Raw genomic sequence first — 16,050 nt, forward strand, 5'->3', positions numbered from 1 at the left:
GCCTGTACTTTTACCTACTATACTTCAGTACCTTCCACGACTCGTTTGCTCTGGATCTAACACATGAAGGCCAAGATCAAGGATTTCCACATCAGAGGCCTAATTTTATATTCCAGTTCCCCCAACTTCTAGTTGAGTAACTTGGAGCTGATTATTCAGTCTCTCCATCTGGAAAATGAGGATGACAATTCCTTCCTCACGGGGTTCAGGTAAGAATTGGATACGAAAATGCACGGTGCCTAGCATAGTCAGTATTCAATTACCAGTAGCTATCATACCGGCTACATTTCTGCTAGTTTCCTTGTACTTTTTATCCCATGCAAAACGCCTACACTTTTCTCCAGCAGATTGCAATTCCCACTGCACACCAATTTCAAGTTCTGGAATTCATTCTGCACTGATTTGTGTACAATAACAGGGCAGTCTCATAAAAATAACAGGAAAACAAAACTAATTTGAGAAACAGCATCCCCCCCCAAAAAACACTCAGGATATGACAAGTGTGGCATCCTTCCTGGATCTCTTATTTTCTCTACCTTCAGTTTTTTTAAAGAGGTCATTTCTCTCCTGGTGACAATATCAGCTGCTTCCCTATGACAGACAATGAACTAATCTCTCTGCCAAATGAAAAGGACTCCCCCATCTCAGCGGCCATTGCTTCTCCTTGTCACACAGGCTTTATCTCCTTCACCCAAACTGGCATGACTGCATAATTTATGGCCAGAAGCCTCAGCTCTCTGGCTCTCCCTGTGGGCTTCCTGGGAAGAGGTCTTGGAACAATCTATCTTGGCTGCCACATGGTGGTACCTATCTGTGGGTACTGTTTTTTCATCTTGGCCCCTCTTCTCCCAAAGCTTCATCTATCACTTTCACTGGAACACCATGTACTTAAAGACCTTCTTTTCTGTTGTGTCTAGTGGGTTCATCGTAGGATGTGTTTACGGCTACAGTACTGGACTCAAAAGAACATAACCTGGTCAGGGGATGCACAGCTAGGTGTTCATTTAATTAAGGCGAAAAAGAGCAAAAACCAACAGTCCAGTTATTGTTTAATGAAGGGGGTTTTCAGTCCTCAGTCTGGTAACCAGCGGAGCGTGCAAGCGAAACCTCTTTCCCTCAAACAGGTTTAAGACGCCAAAACACCACCTACATTCTAGACATAGCTGTTTACCTGCCCAGAGGCAACCTGAGAAAGAAAACAACTGGGTGTTTGCTTTGTTTCCATCTGAGCTCTTCTCTCACCCTTAGTTCCTGTTTTTTAAAATCTGGACCATTACCAAAAAAGACTCAACATTCAGAAGGCAATGAGGAATTGACTGGTGTCATAAACAAGTAACAAAGCAGAAGGGAAAATAAGGAATTGGGGTTCTCTGGCTCACGTGGGGGAGGAGAGTGGAAGGAAGAAGTGGAAGATGCTGGCCTCTGCCAATTTGCAAGTCAGGATCTCTAGGGGAAGTCAGACAATTCTTGTATACAATAACATGTGAGAATCACTGGGAGAAAAACATATTGAGACTCACTAATCTAGGCAAATTTTCAAGTATCCATTTTGTGCAGAATAGTAACTCCCTAATGATGTTTGTGTGTTAATCCCTAGAATACATTAGGTTAAAGAGCAAAAGAGAATTCAGGTTGCAGATAAAATTAAAGTTGCTAATCAACTGGCCTTAAAATGGCGAGATTATCCTGGACTATCCAGGTGGGTCAAATGTCATCACAAGAGTCCTTTTGGAAGACAGAGGCAGAAGACAAGAGGCAGAGAAGGCAACATGACCATGGAGATTATGTGAAGTGAGAAGGAGTCAGGCTGCCATCGCAGGCTTTGAAGCTGGGGGAAAGGACCATAAGCCAAGGAATGTGAGCAGCCTCTAGACACTGCAAGAGTCAAGAAAAGAGATTCTCCCTTTGAGCCTCACTCTACAAGGACCACAATGCTACTGGTCCTGAATTTCAGCCCAGGGAGACCATGTCAGACCTACAGAATTATGAAATAAAATGTGTGTTGTTTTAAGACACTAAGTTTATGGCAATTTGTTATAGCAGCAAGAAACAACTAATATCAAGAGGTTACTGCAGATAAATGACTGCATTCAACGACATCAAAAGATGTGATATAAAAAATGCACACACACAGAATGTTTCTCAAAAGCATAAAGTTTAAGAGACTGAAGGTCCATTATCCACCCTCCTACACCCCACTCTGTTCCCTGTGAGGCATACCTCTATGGGTTAGACCACCCGATTCCACCCTGGCTTCCAGCTGGGCTCCACTCATGGGAGGCACCAACAAGAGACTGGAGGGAGTCAGGCTCCAGTGCTGACCTTGCCCTTGTATGACCCTGAGGGTGTGTCTCCTTATGTGGTACGCTCTAGGCACCTTGCTTGCCTCACTCAACAGGAGCACTGATGAAGAAATAAGAAGCCCTCGCTAGGAGCCAAGAAAGCCTTCCAGAGAAGACAGTGGCTACTGTGCACCCACGCACAAAGGATGCAGAATTCTTCACCCTTTCTTACATGCCCCAATTTGACTGCACCTCACTACAGGCTGCTTTGGGGTGAACTATGTCAGAGGCCATGTAGTTGGGAAAGCAGTAAAGAAAATATAACTCAGTAGTACCAAGAGAAACAATGTAACTTGAAAACTACCCGGGATTAAGCCATTTACTCAGTCACTATACATGCAACCCAGCTATATGCAAATCACATGCAAATGTAAATAACACCCTCCACAGGGATAGCTTTTTCTTTGCTTTCCCTGCCTCTAAAACAAATCCAATTTGCAAGATGAAAATAGAAAATTACTCTGCAGTGGAATAAGATTTGTTTATGCATCTCAGCACTTCTACCAATACCCACAACAGCACCTCTAAGCTAAAAGTATCTTGTTCATACAGAGGAATGGCATGCTCTAGAAGTAAATTACATAGAACTGGTGAAGTACATGAACATACCCAGCTACATCTATAGAGACTGGAAAAAGTGATGGCCCTTCCTGCCAGAAGCCGATCAGCAATCCTCCCACTCCTCCTCTAAAGGTCCATAGAGTCCGAGCTCAGTTCCATCTCCTCTGTGACCCCACAGCACAGAATACGCTCAGTGCTCAGTAAGTGGGTACTGAGTGCACAAAGGAGTCCACAGACAAGGTCACCACATAAGGCCATGGCTGACCAGATATAAACACACTCAGCCAAGCATGACCTGTTAACTTCAGGAATCTCCCTACTTAACCTTCTTGGGCTCCCCACCACCCATCCCTGCCCTAAGTATTTTTAGATCAAAAATACAACAGACACATAGGTAGAAGACTGTGACGGGAAGAAGGTGATAATTTTGACACTCCAAATAAGGCTGCAAGCAATTTAGAAGTTGGACACTTCCCACCCCCACAGAAAACATTTGTTTCCTGCCTTTAAACAGGAACACCGCGCAGATTTGTTTATTTTTAGAAAAAAAAAAAATCTATGTGTTTTTTTAAGACCTGTGAGTTGTTAGGCTAACACTCCTACCCTCAAGAGGCAAGCCAGCTCTTGAACACTGCTGTTCTTTCTGTTGGGCACCTACCTGAGCCGGGAAGAACCACATGAAGAGATTGCTGTTGTAAGTCTTATTCACTGTGAGGAAACCGGCATAACTCTTCGTGTTCCATCCTCGGAAAGGACTGACGAAACTCAGTTCTTTTCCTAATGGGGAAAAAAAAGAAATTACCCAAGGATTACAGAAAAAAAGGCCATGGAAGCCATCTATCTCAGTCTGGGTGAAATGGAGTGATTAGACAGACTAAAAGGAATTGATAGGAAAGGAAGTTCCTGCGGCAAATTCCAGCCTGCCCCTGACCAATCCCCCACGGTCTACATTCGCTGATGAGCCTAGGACACGTGACAGTTTAAAGCCTTTGGGAAGGAGTGCCCAAATATATTCTACAAGCTGTAATAAGGTTTTTAAAAGAAGAAAAGCACATTTCCTGTCATTACACTTTGCAATTTCCTACCATCACACCTTGCATAAACCAAGGTGTTCACCTTGGGCCGCATGGAAAAGGAGCGGGATAAAGTAACCTCACCCAAAATAGTGGGGTGCAAGAGAAACAATGTGGTGGAGCAGCTCTCGGCCCCGAGGTGGCCGGTGTCCTTCATGTGCTTGTTTTCAGGAAGGCAAAAAGCCTGTCATGTCTACTAAGGGGAGTGGACTGAGGCATATGAGAGTGTGGGTGGCTATGGACAGTGGGGCGCCTGGGGGTGACCTCATGGCTACTCAGGGGGAGCCAAACAGGATGAAGGTCAGCTATAGAGGGCAGGGGTCCTGGCTTTCCTATGGTACCATTGTGACAGGCACAGGGAAGGAGTGATTGGGGGAGCTCAGATGGCTGAGGATGCCCAGAAGTAAAGAATGCTGCTAGGAGCTGACGTTTGCAAGGCCACGATACCAGGGCTTTATATGATGTGGGAAGCGTAATTCTCATTCCCACTTTACAGATGAGAAAGTGGAAGCACAGAGAGATTAAGTGATTTGCCTGAGGTCACACAGCCAGTAGAGGAGAGCTGGGAGTAAACCCAGCAGTCAGGCTGCAGAGTCTGTTCCTTCCCCCAGGGCTCCTAAGTAGAGCGAGTCACAGCAGGTGCAGGTGGCAGGGAGTGGGAAGGGAAGTCGTGGTCAGGAAGGGAGTGACAAAGGAACAGAAAACAGCAGAACAAGGTAGGGAAGTAAAAGGGAAAGTCTGGATGAAGAACAATCCTTTAGTGTTGACAAAGAATGTGCCCACAGTAGGAACTAATCACTCAAAAGTGATATAAGTCTGAGCCATATTAAGTTGGAGACTGGTTAGGTCAAGAAGCCTGACTCCTCAGATGCCATCAACTAAAGACGCCTTGGGTGGTAGGTGGACCCTTAGGTGCTGGAGGGCTAATTGTTAGCTCCTCTGCCCTGCTCAGCCTTCAGGGACAACATTGTTAGGAAAAAATAGACCAACGTGAAACTATTTACATGCAAGGGAATAGAGGCTACCACTCAGAGTCCTGACTCCAAGGGCTGCTTGGTAAACTTCTACCAGCATACTGTTGCTTGGGGACCACTAGTTTCTCTTTTAAAAGAGGCATGCCGGGCTGGGCGCAGTGGCTCACACCTATAATCCCAGCACTTTGGGAGGCCAAGATGGGTGGATCACGAGGTCAAGAGATCGAGACCTTCCTGGTCAACATGGTGAAACCCTGTCTCTATTAAAACTATAAAAATTAGCTGGGCATGGTGGCACATGCCTGTAGTCCCAGCTACTCGCGAGGCTGAGGCAGGAGAATTGCTTGAACCCAGGAGGCGGAGGTTGCGGTGAGCTGTGATCACACCATTGCACTCCAGCCTGAGTAACAAGAGCGAAATTCCGCCTCAAAAAAAAAAAAAAAAAAAAAGAGGCATGCCTCTTAGTCGAGCATGGTGGCAGTGCTTGCAGCTCCAGCTACTTGGGAGGCTGAGGTGGGAAGATGGCTTGAGGCCAGGAGGCCGAGGCTGCAGTGAGCTGTGATCACACCACTGCACTCCAGCCTGGATGACAGACCCTGTCTCCAAATACACACACACACACACACACACACACACACACACACACACACAATATATATATACACACGTGTGTGTGTGTGTGTGTGTGTGTGTGTGTGTAATATATATAAACAAGCCTCTCGAAAGGGAAAACTCTCATCTAGACCACACAGTTCTTTTCTTTTTAGTACGTTGCTGATCCTAGCACTCCCATCGACCAGCTAGTTACCCTCTGGACAAGCATTTAACCTCCCTATACTTCAGCATCTCCTCTGTGGAGGATGGGCTGCCTGTGGGCCACCTGGATTACAAGAGCCTCCACATGTAAAACCTGTAAGAAGCCGGCAGGTAGGGAGCCGAGCTAGTGTTGTGTCTGTGAAACGCACCTGCTGACGGGGAACAGGGAGCATCTCTGAGCAGAGGTCGTGGGGACAAAGGACAGGTCTCCATAGGTGGTCCTTGAGGGTCCTGTTAGGCTAGCACAATAGGAGAGCATGGGTTTCCTAGCCCAACAGACCTGGGTTTGGAATCATAACTAGATTAGGGCTCCCCAGCAAGCTGCTCCATCTTTCTGAGCCTCTTTCCTTTTATACAAAATATAAACACTGATTCCTCTACCCTGCGCTTTCCGTGAGGATCAAGCAACAATAAAAATGCATCTGAACCCTTAGCTTAGCACTGCCCATAAAATAAGGGTTCCGTCGATTGGAAGGGAAAGTTAACATTAGCCCTTGGCCACTGCAAGTGACGTCTAGAAGGATTTCCTTTTTCTGAGTCAGCCCAGTTCTCCCAGGGAATGTTGCTTAAGGCAACCTCTGTAGGTCTTCCCGTTCTGTTCCCAGTGAGGTCTCTTCCCTCCTCCACTGGAAAAAAAGGGCAAAGAAAAAGAAGATGATCTTTTGAGAAGGAAAAGGGAGGTGTTTGGATCAAGTGGGGTTTGCCGCTCCTCCGTCCTACTCTTCCCACCATCTGTCTTTTTTCTTTCTTTTATTCACTTCCTCTCTTAGTTAGCCCACAGAAAGATCACCCCCCTACTCCCCAGGGGTGGGCAGCCTTTAAAACGCTTCAGAAGTATTTTTAGCGAAACTATTAATCTCAAAATCAAACAAACACCCACCACCAAAAAAAACAACAACAAAAAAGAGTACAGAAGGTTTTAAAAACTGGATTAGAAATGAGTGAGATGTGGACTTCAGAGAGGTAAACGGGAAGAAGAGGATTTGAGAAAGAAAATAGGAAAATGAGGAAAGTCAAAGTATAATGAGAAAAAGAGAAAATATATAATCGAAAAGAGCTAGAAGGAATGAAATGGAGAAGAGGATGATTGATCAATCTCTCCCAAGCCCAGCATCACACAGGGCCCACGATTGGCTCTCAGATGATTCAGATGTTCACTTATCCCTCCCTTCTTGAGGATGCCAGAGTAGCTTCTCTGCTACCTTGCACTTGAGTATATTTCAGACCTTCCTTCCTCGGTCAAGAGTCTGGGAAGCAGGGAATTTGTCTTATTTAACTTTGTATACTTTGGGACTCCGAGTGCTGATTTACACATCTAAGACATTCAATAAATACTTTTTAATGAACGAATGTTAACAAATGAACAAGTCAATGAATGAATGAACTAAATGAAAGAGCAATGCAGTAGGGTTAGCTTATTTCTACAAAAACCTCCTAAGGCAGACCTTGTTAAGAGATCTTGGCCGGTTGCAGTGACTCGTGCCTGTAATCCCAGCACTGTTGGAGGCCAAGGTGGGAGGATCACGTGAAGTCGGGAGTTCGAGACCAGCCTGACCAACATGGAGAAACCCCATCTCTATTAAAAATACAAAATTAGCCTGGCGTGGTGGCTCATGCCTGTAATCCCAACTACTTGGAAGCTGAGGTAGGACAATCACTTGAACCCAGGAGGTGGGGCTTGTGGTGAGCCGGGATTGCGCCACTGCACTCCAGCCTGGGTTACGAGAGTAAAACTCAGTCAAAAAAAAAACAAGAGATCTTAAATTTAGAACTTTTCTCTAGCCTCTAAAAAATGTTTTACCTTGTTACAAATTTTAAATTCCCACTAACTAAATCCCAGTAAAATAATTAAAAATTTCATCAACTAAAATGACTTTTTATATTTCCGAATGTCTGTGCATCCTTCTATTAGTTGAATGTGGAAAACAAACTCCCAAGATGTAGGAGTTTCTGTGTTTCTGGCACCATGACTCAAAATATGAATGTTTAGAATAGTTTTAAAAGGAAAAGGCTTTCTTTGAAGTGATTTTACTTCCTCCTTTGTTTTTACTGCTACCAGTGTTTGTGATATTAACACTTTCAAAAATATTGGAGCGTAACCAACAAAGGGCTTGAACCAGCTCATCAGCATGCATGTCAGATTCACAAACACTCAAATTATCACCAGTGTGGACAGACATTACCAGATCCTAAGTAACAATAAATTAGGACCTACTAGTAAAATAGTCTTTAACGTGTGAACATGCAGTGTTTATAAACAAGCTGAAATGTGCCTCCTACATTCATTTTGTTTCAGGGAGTAAAGATTTATTTTAGCTTCAGAGAAAGTAAACATGCAATTACAATTACATAAAACTAAGACAGCTAATTGGGGATTTAAAAAAATAAAAATGTCCCTTGTCTTTTTGCGAGCTACTGTTTATCTCGAAAATGTTCCATTGCAATAATAAGACTCACATTCCTAGGGTTTTGACAGACTCGATCAACAAAAGGGATTTAGGGGAGTGAGCTGACCATCTGTCCAGAGCTTCCTGAACTTTCAGCAAAGCGGATGAATAAAATTATCGTTAATTATGTTGTCAGGGCTACATTTGAATACCCAGATGTACCAGATTTTGAATCAGCCCCTTAAAATTCTGTTCAAAGAATTTGGCAGTGTAACATAACTTTAGAAAGTGATATTACGCACAGATTTAACATTTTAAACGTTGTGGATCAGCACATGAAGATCTACCAATCTTGACATAGGAGGTGGAAGGCAAAACTACCTCCCTTGGAATCTTTCTCGGCTGCTGCTAATACCCTAACTGAGGCCCGCTCACAGGCAGGAAAAACAAGGACAGCAGTGATGCCAACAGTCTCTCAAACAGATTTCTCGGTGCTTTTACTTGGTTCCACCAGATGTACGATACAGAAACACCATGGTCACTTTCACTTCATGCCTTTGTTTAAGCTGTTTCCCTCATTCGGTATGCACAGACCCTTTGCTGTTTGCATAAATCTTACCCAATACTCTCAAGTCCAGAGCTGGTCATATAGAATCGTGGTACATACCATGGGCCCTGGGGTTGGCCAGTTTAGGTTTTAATTCCAGCTCTGCCACTTACTAATTTCATGGCCCTAGACAAGATACTTGATTTCTCCAGGCCTCAGTGTTCTCATTTATAAAATGGGAACAAAGCGTATGCATTCTTTCTTAGGGTGGCTCTGAGAATTAAATGAGCAGGTGGATGTCAAGTACAATGCCTGGGACAGGGTTGGTACCCAATTTTCAACCCCACACATATTCATACAGACCTATTATGTACAGGTACTATGCTAGGTACGAGGGATATAGTGACTAGATGTTAGCCACTTATTTTCACTGCAGCTACCACAGCTCTAGTATTTTCTCCCTAGATTATGCCAACCAACAGGGATAGTCCTTCTCCCAATCTGCAGTGCACTTACTTCAAAGGTAATACTTTAGTATGCACTGCCTAATTCCTTAACTGTTTTGTGTGTATGCATCTGGTCACTTTAGAAGAGCACCTTAGAAGCTTCTGAAACAAACGGAACTAAATTATAGCAGGGAAATCACAGAGCAGAAAGAAGATTTGGGTCCTACGCCCATCTCTGCTACCCAGCTCTAACGCATACATCCTATTGGGCAAGTCCGATGAAGTGTTTCAGGCTCAATTTCCTCATATGTGGATTGGTAGAATTCAGTTTTAACAATTACTTAACCCATTTCATCCCTAAATCAAATGGCTTGCTTTGATTTACTATCAACATAAATCTAAGCCATCAGAATCCACTTGTTAAGGAAGCTGAAATACATGCATGTGATCCAGTTTGGAGGGTATATCAATACTTAGTCTCTTCACACGCATCATAGTGGTATCAGCTGATACGGCGGGGCAGCCGTCTTCCCACGACTTCTCTATGCCCGGTAAAAATCAGTCCTTTTTAAAACACTCTAACTACATTATTGAAGTTTTTCATCTTTCCCAAGAAAAGAGATGGTGAAATTTGAAGCCAATGTGTATTTCAAAAAAAGGCATATGAACAGCACTGACACATACCCTTAAAATACAGGAATGTCTTCATGTACAATGCAAACCAAAAAACAATGACATCCTATTGGCTATGAGTACTTCCAATGAAGAAAATCTGCTTTATTTTAAATTTGTTTATGTAGTATTTAGGTTTACTTTTGATCTTTAAAATGATCTTTTGTCTAAAATTTCCAGAGTCATTCTTCATTCCCATCAAATCTGCCAACCTGCCAGCTTCACAAGCACCATCTCTGCCTTCCCACCTGTGACAAGGGGCAACCTTGGGGCTCCTGTGTGCCAGATCCCCGTTTCTCACCTCCTTCAACACAGTCTCCAACAATGTTTCCCCAAACCAAACCAGCTCCCTGCTCATCATTTCTGTCAGCAAACATACATTCTCTACCATTCTGTTAAAGACCCTGCCTGGAGCCCAGTGCTCCCTTCAACCACCACCCATTTCTCTGCTGCTCTTTGCAAACAGCTCCTCAGAATAGCTACCTGTCTACTATTTTATAGCTCAGGAACCTACTGAAGTCCAGAAAGTTGACATCATTTGGCTGCCCAGTAATTTACCACAAAGAACCATGAAGAACAGATACAGGGCCGGGTGTCGTGGCTAATGCCTATAATCCCAGCACTCTCAGAGGCTGAGGCAGGCAAATGACTTGAGGTCAGGAGTTCAAGACCAGCTTGGCCAACAAGGTGAAACGCCATCTCTACTAAAAATATAAAAATTAGCCTGGCATGGTGGTGCACGCCTGTAATTCCAGCTACTCAGGAGGCTGAGGCAGAAGAATCACTTGAACCCAGGAGGCGGAGGTTGCAGTGAGCCAAGATTGTGCCAGTGCACTCCAGCCTGGGTGACAGAGCAAGACTCAAAAAAAAAAAAAAAAAAAAAAAGAAAGCAGATGCAGGTGATAAATTTTAGTCTCTGATAACACTACCTGGTGTCTTTTTTTTTCCTTTTAGTAGGAACAGTAGAAAAACCCACAATCTCTAAATAAAGCCATTTGCAAACACTCATACTTGGAGAACAATTTATAGGGTACAAAGAATTTTCATGTGCCTTGTCTCACTGAATTTTCATAACATCTCTGCAAGTTAGGTAAGTTGTTAAATCTCCATCTAACAGCTCTCCTTAGGACTCTCCCCTTACTGCTAGCTGATAAGTAAATTCTTAATGAGAATACTAAGGCCTCGACATGCTGGCTGAGGGGCACAGCAGAGAGGCTGCAGTGAGGCTGTCTTAACATAAAGCCTACACACCAGCTGTTATCTGCGTGAACTCTGGCAAGTAGCTCAATCTCTTTCTGCTTTGGTTTCACATGTGTAAAATGTGCACCTCCCTGGGGAGTTGAGATGTTTAAATAAGTTCATGCAGAAAGCTTGGAACCAGTGATTGACTCAAAGTTTTAAGGATAGTATTAGCATTAAGTGTCCATTGGGGGACAGGCACTCTAGTAGTCTTATAAATAAAATGCTGCAACTCAACCATGTAGGTAATTCAGCCCTGGCTAATTATAATTTTAGCTAAAAACTCAGATAACATATGACATCAAGTCAGTAATATTTGAAATAGGCCGGGCACAGTGGCTCACGCCTTTAATCCCAGCACTTTGGAAGGCTAAGGGGGGCAGATCACTAAAGGTCAGGAGTTCAAAATCAGCCTGCCCAACATGGTGAAACCCCATCTCTACTAAAAATACAAAAATTGCCCAGTCCTGGTGGTGGGTCCCTGTAATCCCAGTTACTCGGGAGGCTAAGGCAGGATAATTGCTTGAGCCCGGGAAACGGAGACTGCAGTGAGCCGAGATCGCGCCACTGCACTCCAGCCTGGGTGACGGAGCAAAACTCTTTCTCAAAAAAAAAAAAAAAAAAATTACGTATTTTTGAAACAAAATGACTCAGTAAAAATACTAAAATTTATTTTGCATTATATGGATTACCTGTTTTAAGAAAAACTGTTGAATTCATAGCAGTGGTTTTCTCATTTAATTAAACTTACTTACCTTTCTTGATACTCCCAGCTTCAATGTAAGGGGTAAGAAATAATGGCTGTCCTCCATCTCCCTTAGGTGGCATGGGAACACTTCTGTATCGGGAGCGAAATAGCCCATCACAGGGGCCAGGCGTCAACAGGACCAGCAAAACAATCACCTTCCACATGACACCAACCATCTCTCCCGGTCTAGAATAAAAACAGCATTCCACAAATGAATCAAAAGAGTAAATATTTACCTGGCCCTTTGACATGCAATAAATTCATTTATTCATGCTTGCTTTGCAAGCACCTTGGATAGCACCACAAATAAGCACACTCAATCCCTGCTTGCCCTTACATTCACAGGTTAATGAGAGATTCTTCAAGGGATTTACAATGTCAGTAATTTTTAAACTACCTTTTTTTAAAAAAAAAAAAACAGAGTCTTGCTTGTTGCCCAAGCTAGAATGCAGTAGCACAATCACGGCTCACTGTAGCCTTGACCTCCTGGGCTCAAGCAATCCTCCCACCTCAGCCTCCCAAAGTGCTGGGATTACAGGTGTGAATCACTGACATTTTTAAAGATTCCGTATGGAAATCAAATTCAACGTAGAATTAGATAAAGCCTCAGGACCACAGGAACCCTATAAAAGACCATAAATGGGTGGTAGAAACCATGATGCCACCACAGAAGGGCAGAGGATTCACAGCACATTTCAGACCAAGGAGATCATTGAGAGGCCTTACCAAAGTCAGATGTGGCTGAAAGGTGAATGGTTCTCAGAGAGGTGGGAGAAATGGGAAAGGCATCACAGGTGGGTGGAAAGAGCTTAAGCAAAGGTGAGACCTCAGGCATTCATGCACACTTGGCAGGGAAACTTCAAAGAAGCAACGCATTTCTGGTTAAGTCCTCTCTCTTTTATAACTCCCAGTTTGTATCAAAGAACAGTAACAAGAAGAACAAAGTGGAAGGAAGGATCCTACAGCTCTCCTTAGGACTCTCCCCTTATAGCTAGCTGATAAGTAAATTCAAGATATTAGGCCCCAAACTATTAGCACAAAGCCTTCCAAAGATCTTCAAATCTGGGGTTTGCTTAGAATATTCATCTGGATTCATCTGGCATGATAATGACAGTATAAAACTGTATAATGATTTATATGTACATCAATATGTGAGTTATATTTTTAGTGGACTTTCCCATGTATTTGTAGCTGATTTAAATCTCCTAATTTCACCAGTGTTAAAGAAAAAATGACTGATGAGATCTGTAAAAGAGTGGAGACAAAGACTTTATCAGGATAAAGACAGGCATAGGGACCTTGCAGTCAACAGGATCTTGCAGCAAGGAAGAGAGATTGGGCTCAACTCCAAACACAGCATGGGCCAGCAGGGATTTACGGCCAAGGAGCACCGACGGGGTCAGTGGATGAAAATTACTCAAAGGAAGCACTGGGGTAAGATGGATCTGGCTTAACTGACCTAATAGGATTCGTGCTGAAGACAGGCCAGGGTGATCAGACAGGATGAGAAACCTGGTCAGACACTGAGGCAATCAGATGTTGGTCTTGGTCGTTCTTCATAAAACTGAAGAGTGTCCTTTGCTAAAACTGAGCATTACAAGGAAGTACACAAATGGGCCTAGCAGAAGATTCAGAAGCCTAACTAAAATTTGGCTAAGGAAAAATTCCTTGATACTAGGAAAGTGAGAATTAGCGTTAACAAGTTCAGATAAGGAAAATTTGAATCAAAAGACTGTCTTCATGCAAGGACATGAAAGTGAGAAACCAGGACTTGACCGTACTCAAGACCAGGACTAGGGAGATGGGAGGGAGGTGTAGACACAGGCCCAGATCAGCTTCACCTAAAATGCTGACCATGTTTATCATCGGTAACTTTTCTCAGTATGACGCAGGTTTTTAACTACTACATTAAAATACTATTGATGGGGTTTTTTTTTTTTTGACACTTGAAGTTTTACACAGGAGGCAGTGCCTCTCTTGTCTCACCCTAATCCTGACCTTGCTAAGTAGGAAGTTAGAACAAGCACACCAGGGCCATTCTATGACTCTGCACTCCTGCTATTTAAGCAGGAAAAATGACTCATGTTCTTAGCTATAAATTCTAAATAAAATACATGAAATGAGTTAGTATTCCACACACTCACATTTCTGGATGAAAAAAAGAGATACACAATTATGCAAATACAAGGCCTGCTTTGTTCAGTTCTTTAAAATGCCAAGCCATTAGGACATCTTAAAAATACGTCATGTGTGAAAATCTTTTAACCACATGCTTATTACAGCCCAATTTGGCATAACATAAAAACATTGGTTGTAGCAAATTTTTAAAGCTTTTCAGGCACATTTCCCCAATAAGATAAAGGTTTATAATTATGTGATTGAATATATAACCCTTGTCACGTCTCTCAGTTAACTTAATAGAATTCCCCACACTTAATGTAAATAAGGCCAACCAAATCCAGTATGGACCTAAAAAATGCTTTTGCCTGTTACTGACTATAATAAAGAACAAAATGAATTTAGGAACTGAAATTAGGTTCCCAAGAAGCTCCAGGGTAATGACCTCTCTGGCTCTGTTAAAACATTTTTTAAAATGATGTGAACTTGTTCACACTGATGCTTTTATAGCATAGCTACTTTCAAGGAATGCCTGAAATAAACAATCTTACTCTCTAACTGGTTCAGAAAAAAAATACACACACACACACACACACACACACAGACACACACACACACACACACGTATGCAGTATTTAAAAAAATAATGGAAGCAGCTCTTCTAGTAAGACGTTTTTTTTCCTGGGGACAGAAACTTATGAATCATGCCATCCAATTTCTCAATCTTCCTGCTGCCAATCCCTAGCCCCGTTTAACGGAAGCCATTAATATTTAAATAACCAGGGTAGTTACAGCACTTCCCTTGTAAGCAGATGTTGTCTCAAAGATATTAAACAAAGAGGTAAAACTGGTCCTGTTTTAATTAATATAAATCTAATATATGAAAGTAAGAATTGGGTCAACTTAGATCTCATTAACAACTATTTGAGTCACGGTTTTCCATGTCGGTGAATTACAGCACTGACATATTTCATTTCACAGTTTTCATTCAAAAGCCGGAATTCCCGAACTGTGCTTAGCTGTTCTCTCTCCTTATGAGAATGAAAGCTGTATCATAAATGAAGAAGTGGATTTTTTTAACACCCTCTCATATGTTTTTGCCTATCCTAAATTAGCATGAATCTTTGTTTATTGAACATATATTGAGCAATTTCTAAACAACAAACCTTGTACTAGAGGATGTCTTCCACAGAAAGTTAAAAAAGAAAACTGTTAACCCTACCCTTTGTCATACCTACTTGAATTAATATCAAAACAGTGGTGCTATTTCCAGTTTAAACATATCATATTGAAGAATTCAAATAAAATGTTCCTCCTTAAAAATGTTTAGAAACAGAGTAAAATCTAGGTAAACACAAAGCAGTATTGACACAACCAAAGAATCTAAAGGTCAAAAGTCTGTAATTTGCTAAAATTGTCTTACTAAACCTTAAATATTAAAGTTGGAAATCATAGGTCCAATATATAATTGACACAGAACAAAGCTATTTATCCACCGTGCTCTTGAGAATAATTAAAACTGTCAAAAAATAAAATTTTCAACAATAAGACATCAGATAAGTTACTATACACCAAAAAGATAAAATTATTATATATACAGCAATTAAAATGATTCTATTAAGAAGGTTTTGACAAATATGATAAAATGTTAACAGTTAAAGAAAACCAGGATATTACATTGGATATATGGCATTTTTTCCTTGTTTAATACTTCTTAATTTCTAAATTTTCTATAAAAATCTTATACTCAGAAAAAAATAATTTAGGGCTTTTTTTTTAAAAAAACCAAGTGAAGCAACTGCTAGACATGGCAAACAAAATAAAAATAAAAATAAAGGTGCATATTCCTTATTACTACCTGGTTATGACCTCTTCTGTTTCCTAGGAATAAGATTCTATTCGTACTTCTAGAATAGCTTCTTCTTTCTGTAACATTCTGTTAAGATGTGTCCAGATCTCCTAAAGCCACAGAATCCCAGAGACTCAGAGTAAACTTTCTCTTTGGTAAATCAGAAGGCTCTGCATAAATGTAAGATGCTATAATCATATATCTGTATTTCATTCTTCCTGGTGTACAGCTGATAATGAGAGTGCATATAGTTGGTACTAAGCAAATATTATTGAATT

At 41.9% G+C, this 16,050-nt stretch overlaps 1 protein-coding gene across 2 annotated transcripts in view; it reads right to left on the reverse strand.

Moving 5' to 3' along the window:
- CPVL (carboxypeptidase vitellogenic like) overlaps positions 1–16,050 on the reverse strand; it is a 202,148-nt gene that overhangs the window by 114,210 nt on the left and 71,888 nt on the right. For both annotated transcript variants that reach the window (XM_074379889.1, XM_074379888.1), the window contains 2 exons: positions 11,813–11,991; positions 3,562–3,680 (listed from right to left, as the gene is read on the reverse strand). In XM_074379889.1, the coding sequence (XP_074235990.1) occupies positions 3,562–3,680; positions 11,813–11,981 (288 nt within the window). In that variant the 5' untranslated portion in view covers positions 11,982–11,991. The remainder of the gene's footprint in view (positions 1–3,561; positions 3,681–11,812; positions 11,992–16,050) is intronic.

The sequence above is a fragment of the Saimiri boliviensis genome, chromosome 10 (assembly GCF_048565385.1).
Source record: "Saimiri boliviensis isolate mSaiBol1 chromosome 10, mSaiBol1.pri, whole genome shotgun sequence".
Lineage (NCBI taxonomy): Eukaryota > Metazoa > Chordata > Mammalia > Primates > Cebidae > Saimiri > Saimiri boliviensis.